Source organism: Herpailurus yagouaroundi, unplaced genomic scaffold (genome assembly GCF_014898765.1).
Source record: "Herpailurus yagouaroundi ecotype Mexico unplaced genomic scaffold, PumYag 29, whole genome shotgun sequence".
NCBI classification, from domain to species: Eukaryota; Metazoa; Chordata; class Mammalia; order Carnivora; family Felidae; genus Herpailurus; species Herpailurus yagouaroundi.
In genome coordinates this window covers 102,588,147-102,612,306 of record NW_024412377.1, presented here as the reverse complement: position 1 = coordinate 102,612,306, position 24,160 = coordinate 102,588,147, and the positions used below count along the sequence as shown (strand labels likewise).

The following is a 24,160-nucleotide window of genomic DNA, read 5'->3' as shown; positions in this document are numbered from 1 at the left end:
AGAACCTGTTCAAAATGTTCCCTCTAAATGCCTGGGTGTCTCAGTAGGTCGAGCGTCGGACTTCAGCTCAGGTCATGATCTGGCACTCCATGAGTTCGAGCCCCGCGTGGGGCTCTGTGCTCACAGCTCAGAGCCTGGAGCCTGCTTCTGATTCTGTGTCTCCCTCTTTCTCTGCCCCTCCCCAGCTCATGCTCTGTCTCTGTCTCTCAAAAATAAATAAACATTAAATTCTTTTTTTAATTTTGCCTATAATAACGTTATTCCCACTCACCTCATTTCAGATCTACTTTCTTGAATGACAGAAAAAGGTGAGGAATTACAGATAGCATTCCAGAAATTACACATAGCCTAGTCTATCTTATCTGTGAGGAAGCTTATAGTGAAGGATTTTTTACAGTAGCATTAATAGTTGTGCAGTTGTGAACTATTGAAATACCTGTGAGTTGCAATTTTTATAGTTGCTTCTGTTTATTTTTTGTTTTATCCAGGAATGAATTTGATTAAGAAGGTGAGATTTTTTTTTTTTTTTTAAGCACAAGTATCAGCAGAACACATGAACAAGAGTGACCCTACACTTTTGGTTAACAATGACAGAAGAACTACAGTATCAGGTAAAGACCACAGCATGTACTTAAATGTGTGAAGTTTTCAAGAATGTTATTAACATCATTATAAAGATTGAATGCACATTTTCACATATAATAATTTAAATCGTAAAATAGGGAAGTTTTTGTTTAATTCTTTTGCACTTAGTTGCTCATAAGGAGTTGGGAGTCAGATACATTTTAGTTAGGATTCATTTTTAAATTAATTTCTAAAAGCAGATTAGCTATACATATTTTTATTATACAATGATCACTTCAAGGTTTTTAATGGCTTATTATTCATTTGCTTATAAAATGACTTAATGAAAACTTTTACAGAGATTCTCCCATAAAAGGCTCACGGTTCTTTTTCCTTTATTTCCCTGCTACCAACTCCCTGGTTTGATGAGATTTGTCCAATTCTGAAAAAATTGTGTTATGCTTGTAAATTGCCAAGAAAAAACGTAGGAAAAATGAGCACTCTTTTCTGCCCTGAAGCCAACCTCAATCCTTCTCCAACACTCTGTCCTCTTAGGAAAGCTTTAGGTTGGCCAAGAACAAGATTTTCCCTTAACAACAAATCAGGCTGTTGCTAGGTGATTGTGACATAGGAAGAGTAACCTCCAATCAAAGAGCAGCCCCAAAAGTGTGATTGTGGCATATCAATATAAATAGGAGAGGTCTCCCCAGCTCTTAGGCCCTTCTCCTCTCCACTCGTAACTGATAAGGAGACCAACATCTGCAATGGCCAGATCCACCAGCAAAAAGAACAAGTGCTCCAGAGGACATCAAAGCCCAATCTCCAGAAAGAAATTACATTCCAGCACCCACTTTGGCCATAGAAATTATTCACTCTATGTAAACAGGGTCCTAAAGGAAGTGATTCCCCAGCGGGGCATATCATCTCACACCTTGGACATCATGAACACCCTGATCAACGACATCTTTGAGCGCATTTCTATGGAAGCCTGCAGTGTGATGTGTTTCCGAAATCGCTGTACCCTCACCCTTGAAGATATCCAGAAGGCAGTGTACTTGCTGTTACCTGAGAAGCTAGCTAAGTATGCAGTGACTTTTGGAAGTGAAGCTGTCCAAAGATATGTCCACTCCTAAACTTTACATGCCTGCTTAATTAAATCTTGGGGAAAGTAAATCAAACTTACTCCCCAAATGATCACTTCACTATAGAATTCGCTCTTCTTTTTTATAACATGGCAATATTTCCTGGTTATTTCCCCCATCCCTCTTATCTCCACAGAAGAATTACTCTCTCACTATTTTACCTTTGAACAATTTGATTATTTAGGATTTCCCAAAACCTGCTCCCTGCCCAAGTCCCACCCAGAACTCTTATTTTTCCTGTGACTCTGTAAATCTCATTATATAAATTCAACATTTATTGTATTGTTAACGTATCGTTAACTATGTATGGGATGATTTAAACTAGTTCTTCTGACCCCCCCCCCCAGCTCACATGGACTTAATTTATGAAAACAAACATTTTACTCAGAAGTATACCGGCATTGATAAATTTTCATCAAAAAAGTATTTTCTAGAGCCAACTCCAACGAATTCAGTCCTGAATGAAGTCTCTATACAGCATGTTAACGATTTCCTTTGCTTTAATTCTTATTTCTTGACTTTCAACAAGTTCGGTTCACATCCGTGTAAATTTTATCTTTATGTGTAATTGACCTTCACATTCAGATTTGGTTCTCTAGGATTTACTGTTCTACATTTGTGCTGTAATAAGAACAATACCCAGGAAACCATACTCAATTTATAAACTTGAAGAACTTTACAAATGTCACTGGAGGTGTTTCCCATCTCCCTGTCCACTATCCTGAGTTTTGTTTCCTTCCCGTTCCCTTGCTTTTCTGTGTGCTTTTTGGAAACGTCTCTACATTATAAGCTTAACTTTGCTTGTTTCAGAACATATCTGTGTTCTTCTGTGCCTGCCTCTTTCTTTTAAACTTGTTTCTAAGATATATACCTGTTGATATATGTATAGCTCCAACCCATTCTTTTCACTGCTAGGTTGTATAATATTCAGTAATATGAATATACCACGGTGTATTTTGCTATGTGCCCAGCATTTTATGTAAGTCAACTTCCTGAATCCCTAGAACCTTGTGATCGCTAATAATTATCCTGTTCTACAGATGAGGAAAATGGGGCACAGAGACAGAGAAACCAGCAACTTGTCTGTGGTCACACTGCTGTGTAAGTGGCAGAGCTGACCAGGTTAACAAGAGTCTACTGTGGGCACGTATTATCTGCTGTGAGCATTCTTGTGTACATATCTTCTGGTACACACGTACGAGAATTTCTCTAGGTAAAATACCCAACCATGGAATTGCTGGGTCATTGATTTGCTTATATTCAACATTATTAGACATTCCCAGACCATCTTCCAAAGTGTTTGTACCGATTTACATTTGCAGTAAATGAGAGTAACTCAGGTTCTTCTGGTTACAAGGAACATATCACTTAAGTTTCGTCAAGGAAAGGGGATTTCTTGTATGTAAAGCTAGGATGGGAATAGTGAGACTATTCTCGGTTTCTCACTGTTAACACCCACTCTGTTTCTCCTAGGTTGCTCACTTCTAAATTCTTCCTTCTCAGAGTTCCCGCCAGGTCCGTTGGATTCCACTTACATGAAATACCACAGTAAGATTTTACCACAATAAAAAAAATGGTATAAAAAAAATTTTTAAGTGGGTATTTTATACACATGCGTTTATATCATCAGACTTGAAACTACCCGGTTTGAGTTAGGCCCAGAAGGAGGTTGCTGACCTCGCTAAAGATTAGCTGACCATGATTATATAGCTGCCCACATCTGCCGCTCTGCTCTGGGTTGGACCCAGAAGGACCTCAAAGGTCTACCTCGGGTCAGCAAATTACAGCCATTGGGCCAAGTCTGGAAGCAGCTCTTTTTGGTATGTCCTCACAAGCTAAGAAGGTTTTTAAAAATGTATAGGGATATTTTAAAAGAAAAAAAAACCCACAAGATTATTCAACAAGCCTAATGTGCCCCACAAAGCCTAAAATATTTGTCTGGCTCTTTGTAGAAAAAGTCTCCACCTGTGGTCTGTACAGTGCTGCTTCTCTTGCAGGTTGTGATAAGGCAGGTTTTCTGTGGCTTTGCTTGGGATGTGCTTGTCTGTATAAAAAAAACTCACAAATATGAAAGTTCATCGTTGGCTTTTCAAATCATTCCAGTAAGGATGGTACCTACAAATGGTACTCAACAACTGGGGCAAGGGAATAACCATTCACAGAAACAGTCTTCTAAACTGAGGTGTTTTAAAGATGGGTTAAGGGAACAAAAGTGTTCTTTATGTGTTATTCTCTTTGCCTCTGTATGTTTTTGAAATATTTTAAAATAATTTCAAAAGAAGGTCAAGATGCTTGGCAAAAACTCTCTGACACTGGTTTTAAGTCGCATTATATAAAGGCATGTACGTAAAAACACCCACATTTTCAAAAAACTTTAACCATCTTTATTGTGGCAAAAAATATATATAACATAAAATTGCCATTTTAATCACTTTTAAGTGTGTACAGCCACACTAAGTCCATCCACATTGTTATGTGGCCATCACCACCATCCGTCTCTAGTACTTTTCATCTTCCCAAACTGAAACTTTATAAACATTAAATAATAATTCCACATTTCCCCCTCCCCAACCCTTTTTTTTTTTTAATTTTTTTAACGTCTATTTATTTTTGAGACCGAGAGAGACAGAGCATGAACGGGGGAGGGTCAGAGAGAGAGGGAGACACAGAATCCGAAACAGGCTCCAGGCTCTGAGCAGTCAGCACAGAGCCCGACGTGGGGCTCGAACTCACGGACCACGAGATCGTGACCTAAGCCGAAGTCGGACGCTTAACCGACTGAGCCACTCAGGCGCCCCTCCCCAACCCTTTCTAAGTGTGATTCTGCTTTCTGTCTCTTCTGTCTTAGAATGTGACTATTCTAAGCACTTCGTTTCAGTTGAGTTCAACAGTATTGGTCCTTTTGTGACTGGCTTATTTCACTTAGCATAAAGCCTTCAAGATTCGTCCATATTGTAACACGTGTCAGAATTTCCTTTCTTTTTAAGGCTGAATGATATTCAGTATATAAATTTATCACATTTCGTTTATTCATTCATCCATTGGTGGTCACTGGGGTTGCTTCTACCTTTTAGCTATTGAAAATAATGCCACTATGAACATGGGTATACAAATATCTCTTCAAGTCCGTGCTTTCAATTCTTTCAGGCATATAGCCAGATGTGCAATTGCTGGATCATATGGTAATTCTAATTTTTTGAGAAACCACCATATCATTTTCCACAGTGACTGTTCCATTTTACTGTCTCACCAGCAATGCACAAAAGTTCCAATGTCTGCACATCCTCATCAACCTTTGTTATTTTCTGTTTTATGTTATACATGTGTGTATATATATATATATATATATATATATATATGTGAGATATATATCATATATTGTATACATATATGATATATATGTATGATATATAATAGCCATCCTAATAGATATAATGTGGTTTTGATTTGTGTTCCCTCAATGATTAGAGATGTTGAGTATCTTTTCATGTGTTCACTGACCGTTTGTACTTTTTCCTTAGATGAATGTCTTTTGTCTATTTTTAAATTGGTTTTTGTTGTTGTTGAGTTGAAGGAGTTATTTACATATCCTGTATATTAATCCCTTCCTCCAGATATATGATTTGTAAATATTTTTCTCCCATTCCATGGGTTGTCTCCTCGGTGTGTTGATAGTGTCCTTTGACACACAGAAGTTACTAAGTTTGATAAATCCAATTTGTCTACTTGTTCATTTTGTGTCATATGCCACTTAATATTTTTATTGTTCCTTTATGAGAAAGTTATTTGCAACAACATTATACATATATGTATATATACATATACATGTATGTATTATATGTATATATGTAATCTTTATTTGTTTATTTTGAAAGAGAGGAAGTCAGCCAGGGAGGGGCACAGTGAGAGGGAAAGAGAGAGAGAATCCCAGCAGGCTCTGTGCTGTCAGTGGAGAGCCTGAAATCAAGAGTCAAATGCTTAACCGACTGAGCCACCCAGGCACCCCTCTATATATTCTTAATTTTGGAGTCAATTCATAGTGTCAACATGGCTTCTAAAATTTGAAAATAGTCTCAAACTAGCTAACACATTAAAAAGGGTCAAAAATATCTCAAGGCATAATTTTGCCATCAATAGGACCATTTTACCAGTTTTTCAGTCTTGCACCCTAGTTACCTGAGACAGTTAAATGACAGTAAGACAAAAAGTAGTACACACTGCTGGTAGTCCTCAATATATATTTACCCCTTCTTCTCCAAAATAGGACCCCAATTTTAGCTGAGCTCATAGTCACCCTGTACAAAGGCTACATTTCCAACCCTTCCTTTGGCGAATGTGTCCATGTGACCAAGTGCCGATGAATGGGAGTGTATACACAACCTCTGAAAAGTTACCTTAAGTATCATCAAAGTGCTCGTTTCCCTTTTCCTCTCTCCTGCTGACTGGACTGAGGATGTGGAAGCCGGGGCTGGAGCAGCCACCTCAAACTAGGAGCTGAAACCTGTATATTAAGGATAATAGAGCAGAAAAGTGAAAGAGCTTTGGTCTCTGATGATTGAACTCCTGGGCAGCCTAGCACTGCCTGTGTTTATGTGAGAGCAAAATCAATTTCTAATTTGTTTCAGCCAGTATTATTTTGGTTTTCTATCATTCACAGTCAAATCTAATTCTAATGTAGACATCCAGAAGATAACTGGCTGCTACGCAATGTGGTTAGTCTCAAAATGATTGTACACTTATTAAATAAAAACATAATAAACTATAAATGGAGGATGATGAATGCCTTGTGTATTTACCAGAAGGTGTTTCTGTGCAATGAAATCTCATGCGATGTAGCAGCCCTTTCTTAGAAATGTGTAATGCAGATGGCAAAAGCTTGCCTGTTGTTAGTCTATTGGACACATGATGTGATTTTGAAACACTACTTAAAATACAAAAATAGTAAGATATTCAAAGAAGATAGGAAAAGCATTTCCCACTAAGCCAACAACATGGCCAACCTACCAATTCTGTGGTAATTTCCAGCTAGTGATATACAGTATCATAAAAGATGTCTCCCACCCCCCAAGAAAGAATAGTGCTGATTTTGTAATACAAATTACCCAAATGATAAATTTCTAGCAAACTTAGATTATCCTTCTCTGAGTTTAGAAACCTTGTTTTGAAATTGAATAGTCTAATCTCATACAAACATATATTGTCCCTATAATTATTTAAAGTCTTGCTGTGCACACCGCTAGCTTGTTCCCATAGGAACTAAATGTGTTGGAAATTACCAGAGGATAGAAAAATACCATTAAGTGTAATACCTTGCATGTGGCACTTATAGTTCATTTATATGTTCACAGAAATACCTTCTTTGCAATAGATGCTGAGAAAACAAAGGCGAGGTCCATCCCATTAAAAACTTAAAATCTTATGGAATAATCCAAAACTAAAATTATTGGGAACAGCTGACAACAATAAGCCTAAGCTGTGAACTAGGCATTATTCTAAATACACCATCTATGTCAACTCAATACAAAAAGCCAAGACAACATGAGAGAGGCACTCTTACCATTTTAGTCAGGGAAACTGAGGCATTAAATAGGCTAAAAAACTTGCCAGAGGTCACATACCTAGTAAGAAAAGAAATGTGATGAGTATGGTACTGACACAAAAACAGACACTCAGACCAATGGAAGAGAATAAAGAACCCAGAAATGGACCCACAAATGTATGGCCAACTAATCTTTGACAAAGCAGGAAAGATTACCCAATGGAATAAAGACAGTCTCTTCAGCAAGTGGTGCTGGGAAAACTGGACAGCAACATGCAGAAGAATGAACCTGGACCACTTTTTGACACCATACACAAAAATAAGCTCAAAATGGATGAAAGACCTAAATGTAAGACTGAAGCCATCAAAATCCTTGAGGAGAAAGCAGGAAAAAACCTCTTTGGCCTTGGCTGCAGCAACTTCTTACTCAACATGTCTCTGGAGGCAAGGGAAACAAAAGCAAAATTGAACGATTGGGACCTCATCGAAATAAAAAGCTTCTGCACAGCAAAGGAAACAATCAGCAAAACTAAAAGGCAACTGACAGAATTGGAGAAGATATTTGCAAGTGACATATCAGATAAAGGCTTAGTATCCAAAATCTATAAAGAACTTATCAAACTCAACACCCAAAAAACAAATAATCCAGTGAAGAAATGGGCAAAAGACATGAATAGACGCTTCTCCAAAGAAGACATCCAGGTGGCCAACCGACACATGAGAAAATGCTCCACATCACTCATCATCAGGGAAATACAAATCAAAGCCACAATGAGAGACTACCTCACACCAGTCAGAATGGCTAACATTAACAACTCAGGCAACAACAGATGTTGGCAAGGCTGCAGAGAAAGAGGATCTCTTTTGCATTCCTGGTGGGAATGCAAGCTGGTGCAGCCACTCTGGAAAACAGTATGGAGGTTCCTCAAAAAACTAAAAATAGAACTACCCTACAACCCAGCAATTGCACCACTAGGATACATGCCTGTATCCCTAGGCATTACAAGGGATACAGGTATGCTGTTTCGAAGGGGCATATGCACCCCAATGTTGATAGCAGTGCTATCAACAATAGCCAAAGTATGGAAAGAGCCCAAATGTCCATCAATGGATGAATGGATAAAGAAGATGTGGTGTATATATGTGGAGTATTACTCAGCAATCAAAAAGAATGAAATCTTGCCATTTGCAACTACGTGGATGGAACTGAAGGGTATTATGCTAAGTGAAATTAGTGAAAGACAAATATATGACTTCACTCATATAAGGACTTTAAAACACAGAACAGATTAACATAAGGGAAGAGAAGCAAAAATAATATAAAAACAGGGAGGGGGACAAAACATAAGAGACTCTTAAATATAGAAAACGGTTACTAGAGGGGTTGTGGGAGGAGGGATGGGCTAAATAGGTAAGGGGCATTAAGGAATCTACCTACTCCTGATATCACTATTGCAACATATACTAACTAATTTGGATGTAAATTTGAAAAAAAAAAAAAAAAGAATTGAAAAAAAAGGAAACAAATGTGACGAAACCCACTTATTCTGGCTCCAGAGTCTATAACTTAAAGCACAATGCATACTGCATCTCACATGGAGAAAGACATGTGGAATATCATGTGGAACATGGGAGGGGCATCTAATCCAGAACAGAAAGGGGTCATACAGGAGATAACACCTGCCTGGGTCTTGAAGTATGAATAGGAAATACACATAACATAGGAGGAATGATACTTGCAAAAGCACAGGGCATCAAACAGTATACATTTAAGATAATTGCAAGTTGAATGACGGCCAACAGCACAGGAGGAGGGATGGTGGAAATGAGGTCAGAGAGAAAGGCAAAAATCTGTGGGCTGACTTATAGCCTGAATGTGATGCTAGAACCTGTGAGGAGACCCATGGAGAAACTTGTATTGTATTGTATTGTATTGTATTGTATTGTATTGTATTGTATTGTATTTTTAGAGAGAGATAGCCTGAGTGGGGGAGAGGGGCAGAGGGAGGGAGAGAGAGCGAGAGAGAAAGAGAGGGAGGGAGAATCCCAAGCAGGCTCCATTGCTTAGCTCAGAGCCCGACACAGGGCTCAATCCCACAACCCTGGGATCACGACCTAAGCTGAAGTCAAGAGTTGGACACTCAATCAATTGAGCCACCCAGGCACCCTGGAGAGATACGTACCCAGGAGGAAGATACACTAGCATTTGTATTTAGAAAGATTATCCTACCAGCAGAGATGAGAACGAATTAAAACAGGGAAAAACACGTTTACATATTGATTGGAGTGATCCATGAAAGACATGTTGAGGAGTTGAACAGAGTCCGTGGCAGTGGAGAAAAGGAAGAAGCGATGGATGCAGAAAGTACTTAGGAGACAGAATTCTCAGAAGATATGTGGGATTCCCAGGGCCCTGGCCCAGGAGACTTGATATGGCCAAGACATGAAGCTCAGTTAATTTAGTACTGACACATAAAACATCTAGATAATACGTTAAGTGCTTGCTGTAAATGGTGCCATATGTGGGGCATCACAAGAATGCTCAAAGTGCAGAGGATCTAGCAAAAGTCAAAACAACCTTGGGAAGGATGTTTAGCACTTGTTTAAAGCTTAGCTAGAAGAGGACAGCTTAAATTTTAATACTTGAGATCAGTTTTTATCACAACCTTGTGCTATGCCACACATCATGTGTTGACAGATTTGCTTAGCTCTGACAGCTGATTTTTTGGAAGACATTTGGCAATACGGGGAGAACCCAGCAGACTATGTAAATCATGGGGAGAAAGTAGCAGCCTGTAAATACAAGGTGAAAGGTTAGTTATATTCAAGATGAAGAGAGCAGAAGAATAAAACTGCTGCTTGTCCTTGTGTGCTCTTGGAGGAGAATTACTCTGAGGCAAAGAGGACCTGTTTTCATGAAAGACTCTGTGATGGTCAGGGTACAGGCTGTGGGGCCACAGGGCCCTGGCAATGCATTGGGACATAACAGGTAGAGAAAGGGCCGTTCCTCCCCCCCGACCCCGCCACCCCCTGCCCTGGGACCAGAATCCCAAAGTGGAAGCTGCAGATAGAGCCTGCAAGAAGCTTGTGGGGAATAAGGAGAATAAAGCAGGGTCCTGTGAAGCTTATTCCCAATAGGCTGGTTTGTGGGCACGTGTGAGGCCAGGCCTCCTTGTAAGAATCACAGACATTTCTGTGGGGAACTTTGCCAAAGGGTGAGTCACAGGAACTTTGAGTTACTAAGGTGTTAACTTAAGAGAACTTAGGGTTTTACCCCACATAACTCCTTCCAAGGGCGATTTTTTTTTTTTTTTTTTTGGTCATCTTGTGGTTGCAGCAGAGAAGGCAGAAAAATCACTTGACGTCAAATGAATCTTTGCAGAGTTGCATGCTGATTCCCAATGAAGTCACCCTTTTAGAATATTATTATTTTTTTAAATTTTTTTTTAACGTTTATTTATTTTTGGGACAGAGAGAGACAGAGCATGAACGGGCGAGGGGCAGAGAGAGAGGGAGACACAGAACCGGAAACAGGCTCCAGGCTCTGAGCCATCAGCCCAGAGCCTGACGCGGGGCTCGAACTCACGGACCGCGAGATCGTGACCTGGCTGAAGTTGGACGCTTAACCGACTGTGCCACCCAGGCGCCCCTAGAATATTATTATTAAAGCGAGTATACCTTGTCCCAGTCTGATATATTTTCCTCTGGGCTACTCCACAGTTAAAAGACTTTCAAGAAAAATAACCAGCACTACTTAATGTGTCAGTCAGTCTCCAAGATGGCTCCTTACTGATTCTCTTCTGATGCGCATGCTCTGTACAGTCCCCTCCCACAGTCTATTAGAGTTGGTCTGTGTCACCAATAGAATGTATTCTATTGTAAGTGACAGTGTGTGACTTTCAGTGCCGCTTCATTAAAAAAAAAAAAAAAAAAAAAAAAAAAAGGATAACAGTGCCGCTTCAATGTTTTCTCTTGGATTACTCACTCTGGGGAAACCAGCTACCCTGTCATGACAACATGAAAGCAGCCCCATGGAAAAATGCAAGTGGTAAGGAACTCAGGTCTCCCGCCAACAGCCAGCATTGACTTGCCAGCCATCTGAGCATGCTACCTTTAAAGTAAATCTTCCCGCCCCAGTCAAACCTTCTGAGGATGACAACTCTGGCCAATCTCTTCACTGAAAACTCCCAAGAGATTCTGAGGCAGAAACACTCAACTGCTCCAAACACTTAGCTGCTCCAAAATTCCTGACCCTCAAAAATGTTAGGAAGTAAAAATTGGCATTATTGCTTCAAGTTTGGGATAATTTGTTAAGCAGCAATATTTAACCCACAGACTTAATTTATGCCCACGTGAACAAGACACCTCACCAAGGTAATCCCACCAAAACAAAGAGATTGCCCCAACAACAGGTTTTACCTTCTACCTTTAGGCAACTAAAGCAAATTTCTGGTATTTTTCAAATACAGTCATGTTTTTGTCTCCACTTAGAGACAATAATGTTCAGAAATATTAAAGCCTAACTCCAAACCACCCATTATAGCACCATGTGGATAGCTAGCTAGGCTGCAGAGTCTGCTAAATCAGTTTCAAAAAAGCCGGCAAAAAATTAGTCTAGACAGTATCTATGGATAAACAACATCATTGCATTCAATTATCTGACTGGAGAGAGAAGGAAAAAAAAATTCTGACAGTAATTTGATTTTAGGAAAAGGGAACTATGATAAAACGCTATTATTAAAGAAAAACTGAATGGTGCATTTTCCAAAGCAAAGTCCCTACAGCAACATGAACACATTCAAAATCTGTGATTGAAACCCCAAGGAAAATGCTGGCCTCTACATAAGGTGAGGAGGAACTCTGATCTCAGAGGCCTACTTGTAATGTTGTAAGCAAATTCAAGCAAAAATTCAAGCAAAACAAATCCAGACATTTCAATTAGCACAAAAAATAATAATAATAACCATAACTGGAGACAACTACCCAAGTTTAGGAAGATCTCAAAGATGAGATTGTATGTTGTTATTGTGCACAGCTTTGTACTGTGGTTCATGCTTTCTGTATCAGTCTCTTGACCTGAACTGTAAGTTCCTAGAAGGTATGGGCTCAGTAACTCTCTCAAGTCACTGCCTAGAGTTAGCTCATTAGTCTGAGTTCCCTAGGAAAAAAAAATTGATTCTGAAGCAAGGCTTCCTTGGCAAGTTCAATCAGTGAGAAGCGAGAGTGAAAGAAAAGACAAGTGAGTCAGAGGAGTATGGGAAGGAAAAACAAGGTAATGCACTGACCACGCTGGCTACTGTTCCATAACAAGCAATTGCCTGACTGGTGTTGCAGTGTGACCATGCAGGACATGTCTGGACAGATTAAATGGAAAAACCATGACTCAGAACAGTCTCTGGTGGTGGGGAAAAAATGGAGAAGGAATTTATCCACTGGCTTCACTTTGTACTAATCAAAGTTTGTTCCGTGAGGAGTTTATGCCTCTAAACACCAAGGTTGTGGCCCCTTCAGCAACCAGTAGGGAAACTACATCCTATGACCTCTGGCATAGGACTTCGTACAAATCTGGAAAGGTAAGAGGGACCGGAGATCCTGGGCATTCGTCTTGGGTAACAGAAGGCAAGACCCCACAGAAAGTCCTTCATCACAGTGGCTGTGGTGAAGACATACAACCCTGAGGTGTCAGGGGTCAGGTGAGCTGGAAACATGTATTCGACGTAGCCAGTGTTGGTCGATACTCGTGGAAAGAAACTTCTTGTAGTCTGAAGGACAAACAGGAGAGTAACAAGTATCCATTAGAGCTATAAAATCAGCGTCACCCAATTTCGTATGTAAATTTAGCTTATCTCTTCAGCTCTAGCCTTTTTCTTCCAACACCAGCAAAGCACTGTTGTCTCAGAGACAGGGCTAGGCAATGAAGGGTTCTTACTGTCAGTGCTCCTTCTAGGCTGATCTCTGCAGGAAGAATTATTAGGTTTGGGCCAAACTGCTCTTCTTAAGCCTTCCTCATGATCCAAGCTGGCCTCAGAATCCCCAAACTGCAGTCCTCTTTTGGGTAGCAGCCCGGGTTAATTCATTTGCTTCTATTTTATACAAATTTCAAGTACGTGACTTTGAAAAATAAATAAGGGAAAACTGTGTGCATAAAACCTGAAATAGTTCAAATGTACTGATTGTTGATAATTGCCTACTTTTGAAGCTGGTGAACTATGCTTATACTATCGTCACTTATTGGAACTACTTTAAGGTCGTAAACAAGCAAGCGCATGATCATTTTTCAGAATGAGTCATGGACTATGTGAGATCTTTCAGGAAAAAATACTCACAAAAGGCATCTGCCCGGTCCTTTTACCAATGTTATTATTATTTTGCAGATGAGGAAACTGAGTCATTACATGATTGAATTTGGGGACTCAAAGCCAAGTCCTCAGTCTTCAATCCCCATGTCCTTTCCATTGTTCTAGCCCTCCCAACTTTGTGTTACCATCAGATGTAATGAGAAAACTTTACTTTCATGCATGGTGTCAGTAAAAATATTGGCTGAGCCCACAATACTGTACCTAACATGTTGCTTTAGGTTGACATAAAGCTTTTAATGGATATTCTTTTTACAGTGTGGTTCGATCACCCATCCACTTAGCTACTTTAAATGTAGCAAGCCACGGTTGACCATTTATCCCCAAGAAAGTAGTAATAGCAGTAACAACCACAAGTATACTAATATTTACCATTTTCTAGCACCAAGTACTGTCTGAGAGTCTTCACATATGTTATTTCACATCATCCTCACAGTAGCCCTGTCAGGCACTACTATCATTTTTCTCATTACACAAATAAGAAAACTGAGGCTCCTAACAATAGGAGAAAAGGGTATTTAACTCCTGTTAGTTAGATATTAACTAATTTGGCCAAAGTTACACAGCTAGCAAGTGCACACTTAGTTCTGAGCCCAGATTGTTTTCCACTGACCCCAAATCCTTTACATTGGCAAAGTACATTATAAAGCTGACAGAGACATGTTCTTTTTACGTGTGCATTAGCACTTTTCCTCTTGATCACTACTTACTTTATAGATAAGGAATTGAGGCTCAAGAAGTTGAGATGTTTTTCCAAGTTCACGTAGCTATTAACTGTCAGAGCTGGGAGTCAAAGCTTAGTTGGAGTTTTTTTCTATTCTCTGCTTCTCACGGGAGACCATCAAATGCTTGATTAAATTGACGACTGCCTGCATTCAATTGGTGTTTGCTAATTTATCATCATAGACGCCCTAAAAATTAGTTTCCACAAATCCTATTAAATAAAAAAAAAATCACTTAGAACAATTGTTTTCGTGAGTTTCTACCCTCTGAATTAATGAGAAACTTCTATGTTCATTGATGGAAGTGTAATTTGACGCTGGGGCCTCATGAGGACTTCAGAGAAGAGACAGAGGAGAACTAAGGAAATTGTAATACCCATACAAAGATACTGAACCGAAACAAAAGAAAACAAAACAAAACGAAAAAAGAGCCTCAAAGCAACTCTCATCTTAACAGGGAACCTAAAAGATTATCGAAGGAGGGAAGAGAGGACCAAAAAGCTGGAGATGAACAGCAACAAAACGCCACACAATGGAAGTACCTTAATACACGGATAGATAGAGTTTTCTTGAAAAGTTTCTGTTACTTTCTTAGAATACTTCTTAGAATTGGGCTTGGCTGCATATAACGAAGATGCAAACTGACAGCAGAAATAAGGAAAAAGTTTTCGTCTCTTTCATGTAATGACCAGAAATTGACCATTCAAGACTACTATGGAGGCTGTACATTGTTAGGGACCCAGTCTCTTTTTTTGTAGCTGCTTTGCCATTCATGGCTTCCTTTTGCAAAGCCACTCACAGCCCAAAACAGCTGCTGGAGCTCCAGTGTTTGTATTTGCATTCCAGGCTACAGGAAGAAGGAAGAGGGGGCAAATCGGGTCTCCTTCCTCCCTCTTAATGAGATTTTCCAGAAATAACTCACAACACTTCCACTTCTATATCATTGAGCAGAATTTCATCACATAATCACACTGACACCTAGTTGCAAGGAAGGCTCTTTTAGCTGGGTATATTGTTCCCATCTAAATGCAGGGTTCTGTTACTGAGGAGGAGACAGAATAGATATTGGGGTGTGCCATGAGCAGATTCTGCCACAAATGGATAAATGATTAATATAATTATAACAACAACAACAATAAAAGTAATAAACTCTTTCACTCTACCTATCTCCTCAAAGACACCCACAGCAGGATATTCCAAATGCCTTAGGTAAATTGGCACCATTGGACAATTTTCTATTTAGAAAATTTTTAAAGCGAAATCAATTTAGATACTTTTATAGCAAGAACAATGGGAATGGATTGACTATAAAGCCAAAAGTGAGAAAGCTTGAGTTTTGTATTATACTAAAATCATAATATTCCTCTAATCTGGCGGTTGGCTTTTGTCCTCAGGCTGTGATGGCTGGAAGCCTATGATAAGAAACCCTTTTACATTCAATGTCATCTATATTCTCACGTTGTTGCACTGCAGATTGCTTACATTGAACTTGCAGCAGCCCTGTATCCTGCTTAACTATATTCATATTTCAAGCAAACACCACTCACATTTCAAAGGAAAATTCTATTGAAAATGGTATTTAACTCCTATACATTCAAAATACTCTAGGGGTGCCTGGGTGGCTCAGTCTGTTGAGTGTCCCACTTTGGCTACAGTCATGATCTCATGGCTTGTGAGTTAGAGCCCTGCGTCGGGCTCTGTACCGACAGCTCAAAGTCTGGAGCCTGCTTCAGATTTTGTGTCTCCCTCTCTCTGCCCCTCCCCCACTTGTGCTCTGCCTCTCTGTCTCTCTGTCTCTCTCTCAAAAATAAAACATTAAAAAAAATACCACAGAGAAACTAAATGCTCACCTCTTTCTAAAATTGTATAGAAATAAGCAATCAAAGTAAAGGAGATTATGAAAAAAATAAGATGTCTGATGCATTCCTGTGCAAAAATAAGTGTTCTCTTAAATGTATTTTTATTTCCAGTAATGATAATAATAGCTAACATTTACTGAGTGATTATTATGTGTCACGAGCAGAGGTGAGTACATTATTTTATTCATTCATACACTGTAAGAAAAGCGTCAGGGTATTTTCTTAAACTTTGGCTCCTTAGGCACTATCGTTCATTCATCCTTCCATTAACATTTGCCAAACATTTGTCATGTATCTAGCACTATGCTAAAAGATAGGGAGACAGAGATTTAAAAAATATAGATACTATCCTAAGGAAATTCACATTTTTAAAAAGTGAACAAAGGGAGAAGTAAAATGAGTACATTTTAATTCCTACGTGCACGGATTCTGGAACAGGCCTTTGGGATTCACATCCTGACTCGGAACGCCTAGCTGTGGGACTTCAAGCAAATCATATAACTTCTCCAAGTTTGAGTTTCCTCACCTGAAAAATGGGAATACCAAAGTACTGAATGAGATAAACCATTTAAGTACTTAAGTCACTGTTTGCCACACTGTGAGCAGTCAATAAATGTTATTAGTATTTGTGTAATAGCACCCAGGGTGTGGAAGGAACAGTAAAAAGATGCTGAACTCAGACACCAGGCTGAGCAAGCCTTATGAAGATACCTGAGTTGAGTGTTTAAGACTTTACAACTCAGGGGTACCTGGGTGGCTCTGTCACTTAAGGTCTGACTCTTGATCTCAGCTCCGGTCTTGATCTCAGAGTCATGAGTTCAAGCCCTGCACTGAGTTCCATGCTGGTGTGGAGCCTACTTAAAAATAAAAAATAAAAAAAGACCGTACAACTCAGACACTCTCCTAAATTCTCAGCTCTTTGGGGTCAAACTTCTCTTATGCCCAAATAACTCTGACACACATGCCTATAAAAGCAGAAAGTCTCATCTTTCACTGGGCTACCCCTCAGGGGTAGCAGTGAAAACTTGAGGAATAAAGAGACATTCCACAAATCCTCAGGCTCCCCCAGCCAAACACTCTCTCTAGACTATTGCTCTACTTTGTGCACCGGTTATCTGCTCACACCTAACCATCCTCCCACCCCCACCCCCACCCCCCCACCCCCCCAGGGCCCGCCGCGGGCAGTTTCTGCTTTCAGGTTTTACTTCCTCCCTAAGTGTGGACAGAGCTGCCTCCATCAGTGTTTCAAAGCCCATCTCAAAGAAGCTGTCCCTTTAAATAAGGCTTCGCTGAAAGATGAAGGAGAACAGAAACACAGTAAAACCTTGGGTTACGAGCAACTTGTTTTACAAGTGTTGCACAAGATGAGCAAACCTTCTAATAACTTTTAATTTGACAAATGAGCAATGTCTTGAAATAAGAGTAGTACCTGACACTGTAGGTCACATGATCACAAGTGAGACACTGGTTATTGAAATTCACTTTGATATACAAGTCCTTTGGATTACAAGCATGTTTCCAGAATGAATTAGACTCACAAACCAAGGTCTTACTTACCCCAAAAGATAGCCCACAACTAGGGCTACAGATGGTTGCCCTGAAAGTCACAGCCCAAACCTAAGTTGACTATCCCTGCCTTGCTAGCCCCCACAGGTCTTTTCCTGATGTGGGGAGGAGCCAGCTGCACCCTTTCCGCAGGAATTTTCAGGTACCTCTATATTCCAGCATCCAAGCTCAATCCCCTTTTTGCCCCCAGGGAAGATGCAAAGCCTCTCTTCCCAGGCCAAGCTCCTTCTCTTTCCCACCTCAAGATGGCAGGTGCACACTCAGGGTGCTGAGGCCCTCATCTCTGGGACAATCATGTGAATCCTCAAACGTTGCCCCAAATCAAGGTTATCCATCTTAACTCTTGGGTACGACACCAGTGGTCCAGTCCATCTAGTGCTGCTTCTTGCTGATCTACACCCACATCATAGACTTCCCTTGGCCTTCAGGTGAAAGAAGGTCCAGGCCTGCATGACCTTCCTGGTGGTTCCCAGTCTTGAATGGGCACTGCTTGGATAAAAACACACATAACTTCACCAAGGCATCATTTCTAGGCAAAGGACAGTACAACTTCAGATTTAGGAATTTTTTTTTTCAACGTTTATTTATTTTTGGGACAGAGAGAGACAGAGCATGAACGGGGGAGGGGCAGAGAGAGAGGGAGGCACAGAATCGGAAGCAGGCTCCAGGCTCTGAGCCATCAGCCCAGAGCCCGACGCGGGGCTCGAACTCACAGACCGCGAGATCGTGACCTGGCTGAAGTCGGACGCTTAACCCACTGCGCCACCCAGGAGCCCCGTGATTTAGGAATTTTTTATCTTGCAAATATACTACATTTACATTATTAAACAGAACATTTAGTAAGTTACCCTGAAGGTTTTGCATTTGGGGTTATTACACTACTTTCTGGGCTTCCCTAAGAAAAAATGGATAGGTATTTGCCTTACAAATACATTACTAAAAGGATTCATTCAACTGGTCCATTCTCAAACAAAGGGAAGTCTCACCCCAAAGACAAATGTTTACCTGTCAGATGTCTCATTTCCTCACAGATCTGCTCTCAACCCGATTATCCGTTAGGTATACTTTGCTTTATATAAGTGTATTCCATCGTTTAGAATGGGAATAGCCCAGAGCACTTTACAAGCAATAAAGAAATGTCTGATTAAAAGGCACTTTAGTATTCTATGACTATTGAACATAATAATACCTCTTGGCCAGACACTCTTTTAGGGATATTAGACCTATAAGGTAAAGTCCCTATCTAGAAACCAAGGAGAACGACTTTTTAAATAGTCAAGAATCCTTTGGCATTTGAACATGTACACAAAAAGATTTTTATTAATATTACTCAAGCAATCATTTAAAAGTTAGTGACCCTAAGGGCACCTGGGTGGCTCAGTTGGTTAAGTGTCTGACTTCAGCTCAGGTCCTGATCTTGTGGTTCGTGGGTTCGAGCCCTGCATCAGGCTCTGCACTGATGGCTCAGAGCCTGGAGCCTGCTTCAGATTCTGTCTCTCCCTCTCTCCCTCTGCCCCTCTCCGACTTGTACTCTCTCTCTCTCAAAAATAAATAAATATTAAAACATAACTTAAAAAATAATAATAAAAGTTAGTGACTCTTATATTCCTAGAATCATAGCACCCAGGGCACAATTCAAACTGTCTTCCATCGTCTGTTCCCTGACATCTCCCCTCTGCTTTACACAGGCGAGTTTAGACAAGCTTAGCCTTTCCCACCAATATGTCCAGTTTCTGTCTTTCCTTTCTGCAGAAGGGAATTTAAAAAATATTTTTGTTACTATTAAGTGTTACTATTTAACAGAAATTTTAAAAAGAGTGTTTTGCCAGGTATTTCAATGGATTGTTGGAAGAATCAGCTAAAGGAATAGGGTAATGCATAGAACAATTTTTCGGAAACTGTAAACCATGTATAAATGATTATCATTATTGCTGTGTTAAGGTAGGAGGAGGGTAGATAAGTCTTAATTGTACAGATGGCATTTAATACATGGCCTAGAGAGCTGAAAGGAAGAGGAGCTAACTCATACCTAGATCAACTTTGTAATCACTTAGTCTTTCTTAATCCTCACAACCAATCTCTGAATTAAATATTTCTATTTTACTATAAAGGAAACTGAGAATACGAGGGGTTAAGTGATTTGCCACACAACTAGTAAAAGCCTGAGTGGGACTTAAACTCAAAAGGGAAGGCTCACAAAGTGTTAACAGAAAAGGAGCAAGAATGGAATTGTCCAACCTGAGTCTCACTGTTGCCTGGTCCAACCTCACCTGATTTCCCTCGTAAGTGAGAAATGTGATGGCCTTCCTTCTCCAGCCTTTCCTGCTTAGCCTCAGCCCCTAAGATCACCCAACCAGGCCAGACCCTGGCCAGTCAACAGCGAGAGGAGGACCAGTACATGGAATTGGTGTGTGGAATTGGTGGGCTTGTTCTCAAACCCCGAGCATCCACAAACCCTATATTGCTATAGTTGTCTCCTCCTTCCACCATATTGTCCAGGTTGTAGAACTGAGGTTCTTCCAGACTTTCCTACCTCCCCATTTCCCTGCTGAGGTTAGAATCTCGTCCTGAGTTTCAGTACCCTAACTTCTCACAGGTTGAGAACTTTTCCTTTGGATTCCAAGGCAAGTAGATGGGCCATCTTGAACCCATGCATGGCCCCTTACCAGATTTTTAATACTGCCACGAACCAGAAACTCCTGTTATGCTGCCTTACCAATTACAGCATCTCTCTGGGCAAGGATTCCTGGTTATATCAGTTCTGAATTGTTTGCTTTGGCTTTTTCGATGTTGCATGTTGGCCAACAGCTAACTCCTTGGGGTCCAGGCCAACCCTGCCCTTCCTTTACTCTCTCCCCCGGCTCAAGAAGACTCAATGTGCCTCATGGCTAAGCCTTCTGAGTTAGGGAAGGATGAGGCATTGCCTCACCATGAAGTCCCTATAAGGCTTTGCCATAAATGAAAAGTGCCCAAGCTGAAAACAGGTGACCTGCTGAAAACACCCAGGAGTGTCACAATTTGTCCAGACATAGCTTGACTGGAGAGTCACAGATTAAGAACAGACATCTGAAAACAAGTAGGAATGAGGAGTTTGTTCCACTTACAAGCTCTGTGACCTTTAGCCCATGTCATTAGTGTCACTGTGCCTTTTCTTTATAACATAAGGGCAAGGATACCTGAGTCAGTAGGTTTTTATAAGGATTAATTGAGAAGGGTCCCTGAATGGCTCTGTCAGTTAAGTGTCTGACTTCGGCTCAGGTCATGATCTTGCAGTCTGTGGGTTTGAGCCCCACATCAGGCTCTGCACTGATGGTGTTGAGTCTCCTTGTGATTCTCTGTCTCTGTCTCTCTCTCTCTCTCTCTCTCTCTCTCTCTTTCTCTCTCTCTCTCTCTCCTCCTCCCCCACTTGTGTGTGTGTGTGCACTCTCTCTCTCTCTTAATAAATAAATAAACTTTAAAAAAATTAATTGAGAAAATGTTTGTCAAGGCGGGAATAGAACCTGGTATACAGTAGACACTCAATAAAGGCCATATGCAATCGACTGTAAAATGCACATTCATTTTCACATTTTAACAGTCTGAAACTGGAATGAACCTTATATTGTGTCACAGTTTAATCAACAGGGGCCTTTGTCTTCTTTTTTAATGGTACATAAAATAACAGTACGTCTTACAGTCAATGACATCTTAAGTTCTATGAAATGCAGTACAGATGGTTCCCAACTTACAATGGTTCAGCTTACAATTTTTTGACTTCATAATGGTGTGAAAGCAATACGCATTCAGTAGAAACTGTACTTTGAATTCTGAGTTTTGATCTTTCCCCTGGCTGGCAACAGGCAGGGAAACTCTCCCGTGATGCTAGGTGGCCACAGCTCTGTCAGCCCGAGAGCACAGTGACAGCCACTCTGTTTCTCACTTTCGGTGCAGTATTCAGTGAATTACATGAGACACTCAATACTTGATTATAAAATAGGCCTTGTGTTAGATGATTTGCCTAACTGTAGGCTAACATAACTGCTCTGCCTGTTAGTAAGGCAGGCCAAGCTAAGCTATAATGTTCCGTTAGTTAGATGTAGTAAGTGCATTTTCAACTTACCTTGGGTTTATCAGGATGGAACCCCATCACAAGCTAAGGAAGATCTGCAATACCTCTCTCGTACTACAGTATCCACAACCACATTTTACTCCTTCCCAGACCTGACAAGTCACGTAGCAAAAATAAAAGCAGTGCTATAATGGATGGTGCCTTATAACCATTGAGAAGAATTTTTTCCCCATTTCGCCTGACAATTCCACTGTGAAAAGAGCAACTGAAATTTTTGTGAAATAACAGGATCCTTAAAGAGGGCTCTTCATTTTTGCATTTTTCACAGACAGGCTTTGGTTTTCCAAAAGTTTTAATTGCTACCTCTGGATAATGTAACTCTATGAGACGAAATACACTCTCCTTGTTTAAAAATGTCGCACTTAGACTGTCCTGGTCGGTTCTGTCAAATCACCAAACATTTCTAAACAGATCGAATTGGTTTTGTCCAAGTTCTGGTTTTAAAACTGATCCAGCCATGAGCAAATGAGCCCCGCAAATGCACCCACTCTCTCACTGGTCACCGGTCCCTTTCTTCTTGGGAAGCCCTTTCTCCTTGCCTCCCCTTCTGCTGAATTCATGCTCAGAGCCAACTAATGAAATAAGAAACCACAGAACTTTAGAGTTGAACTGAAGCATTCGCAGCCATCCCCAACTCAAAGCCAACCGTCCTTCTACTGGGTTTCCCAAACACTTCAGCCTTATTTCCACACCACTACTTATCTGCCACAATTATATTTTTAGGAAGTCTGTGTCTCTTTTCGTTTCTCCTCATTGGCTTTGAAAGTCTTCAAGGGCAGGGGCGCCTGGGTGGCTTAGTTGGCTAAGCATCCGACTTTGGCTCAGGTCATTATCTCACAGTTTGTGGGTTCAAGCCCCAGAAGCAGAGCCTGTTTTGAGTTCTGTGCTTCCCTCTTTCTCTTCCCCTCCCCCACTTACACTCTGTCTCTCTTTCTCTCTCAAAAATAAACATTAAAAAATTTTTTTTCTCCACATCCTCACCAGCATCTGTAGTCTCCTGATTTGTTCATTTTGGCCACTCTGACTGGCGTGAGATGGTATCTCAGTGTGGTTTTGATTTGTATTTCCCTGATGAAGAGTGATGTTGAGCATCTTTTCATGTGTCTGTTGGCCATCTGGATGTCTTCTTTAGAAAAGCGTCGATTCATGTCTTCTGCCCACTTCTTTGCTGGATTATTTGTTTTTCGGGTGTGGAGTTTGGTGAGTTCTTTATAGATTTTAGATACTAGCCCTTTATCTGATATGTCATTTGCAAACATCTTTTCCCATTCCATCAGTTGCCTTTTAGTTTTGTTGATTGTTTCCTTTGCAGTGCAGAAGCTTTTTATCTTCATGAGGTCCCAATGGTTCATTTTTGCTTTTAATTTTCTTGCCTTTGGGGATGTGTCGAGTAAGAAATTGCTGCAGCTGAGGTCAAAGAGGTTTTTTCCTGCTTTCTCCTCTAGGGTTTTGATGGTTTCCTGTCTCACATTCAGGTTCTTTATCCATTTTGAGTTTATTTTTGTGAATGGTGTAAGAAAATGGTCTAGTTTCATTCTTCTACATGTTGCTGTCCAGTTCTTCCAGCACCATTTGTTAAAGAGACTGTCTTTTTTCCATTGGATACTCTTTCCTGCCTTGTCAAAGATTAGTTGGCCATACATTTGTGGGCCCAATTCTGGGGTCTCTATTCTATTCTATTGGTCTATGTGTCTGTTTTTATGCCAATACCATACTGTCTTGATGATTACAGCCTTGTACTAGAGGCTAAAGTCTGGATTGTGATGCCTCCCGCTTTGGTTTTCTTCTTCAATATTACTTTGGCTATTCGGGGTCTTGTTTGGTTCCATACAAATTTTAGGATTGCTTGTTCTAGCTTCGAGAACAATGCTGGTGCAATTTTGATTGGGATTGCATTGAATGTGTAGATTGCTTTGGGTAGTATTAACATTTTAACAATATTCTTCCAATCCATGAGCATGGAATGTTTTTCCATTTCTTTGTATCGTCTTCAATTTCCTTCATAAGCTTTCTATAGTTTTCAGCATACAGATCTTTTACATCCTTGGTTAGATTTATTCCTAGGTATTTTATGGTTGTTGGTGCAATTGTAAGTGGGATCAATTTCTTTATTTCTCTTTCTGTTGTTTCATTATTGGTGTATAAAAATGAAACCTATTTCTGGACATTAATTTTGTACCCTGCGACTTTGCTGAATTCTTGTATCAGTTCTAGCAGACTTTTGGTGGAGTCTGTCGGGTTTTCCATGTAGAGTACCATGTCATCTGCGAAACCCCTCTTGCACTGCTGGTGGGAATGCAAACT

The 24,160-nt window shown here is 40.3% G+C and overlaps 1 protein-coding gene across 1 annotated transcript; it reads left to right on the top strand.

The window, feature by feature from the left end:
* The first annotated feature begins 1,237 nt into the window (after positions 1-1,237).
* Positions 1,238-1,766, top strand: LOC121041458 (histone H2B subacrosomal variant-like). The gene has a single exon (XM_040492224.1). The coding sequence runs from the start codon at positions 1,329-1,331 to the stop codon at positions 1,695-1,697; it is 369 nt and encodes a 122-aa protein (XP_040348158.1). The 5' UTR covers positions 1,238-1,328; the 3' UTR covers positions 1,698-1,766.
* Positions 1,767-24,160: the final 22,394 nt, after the last annotated feature.

Excerpts from the sequence above, each read along its gene's own strand:
- LOC121041458 (XM_040492224.1), top strand. The coding sequence starts at position 1,329 with ATGGCCAGATCCACCAGCAAAAAGAACAAGTGCTCCAGAGGACATCAA.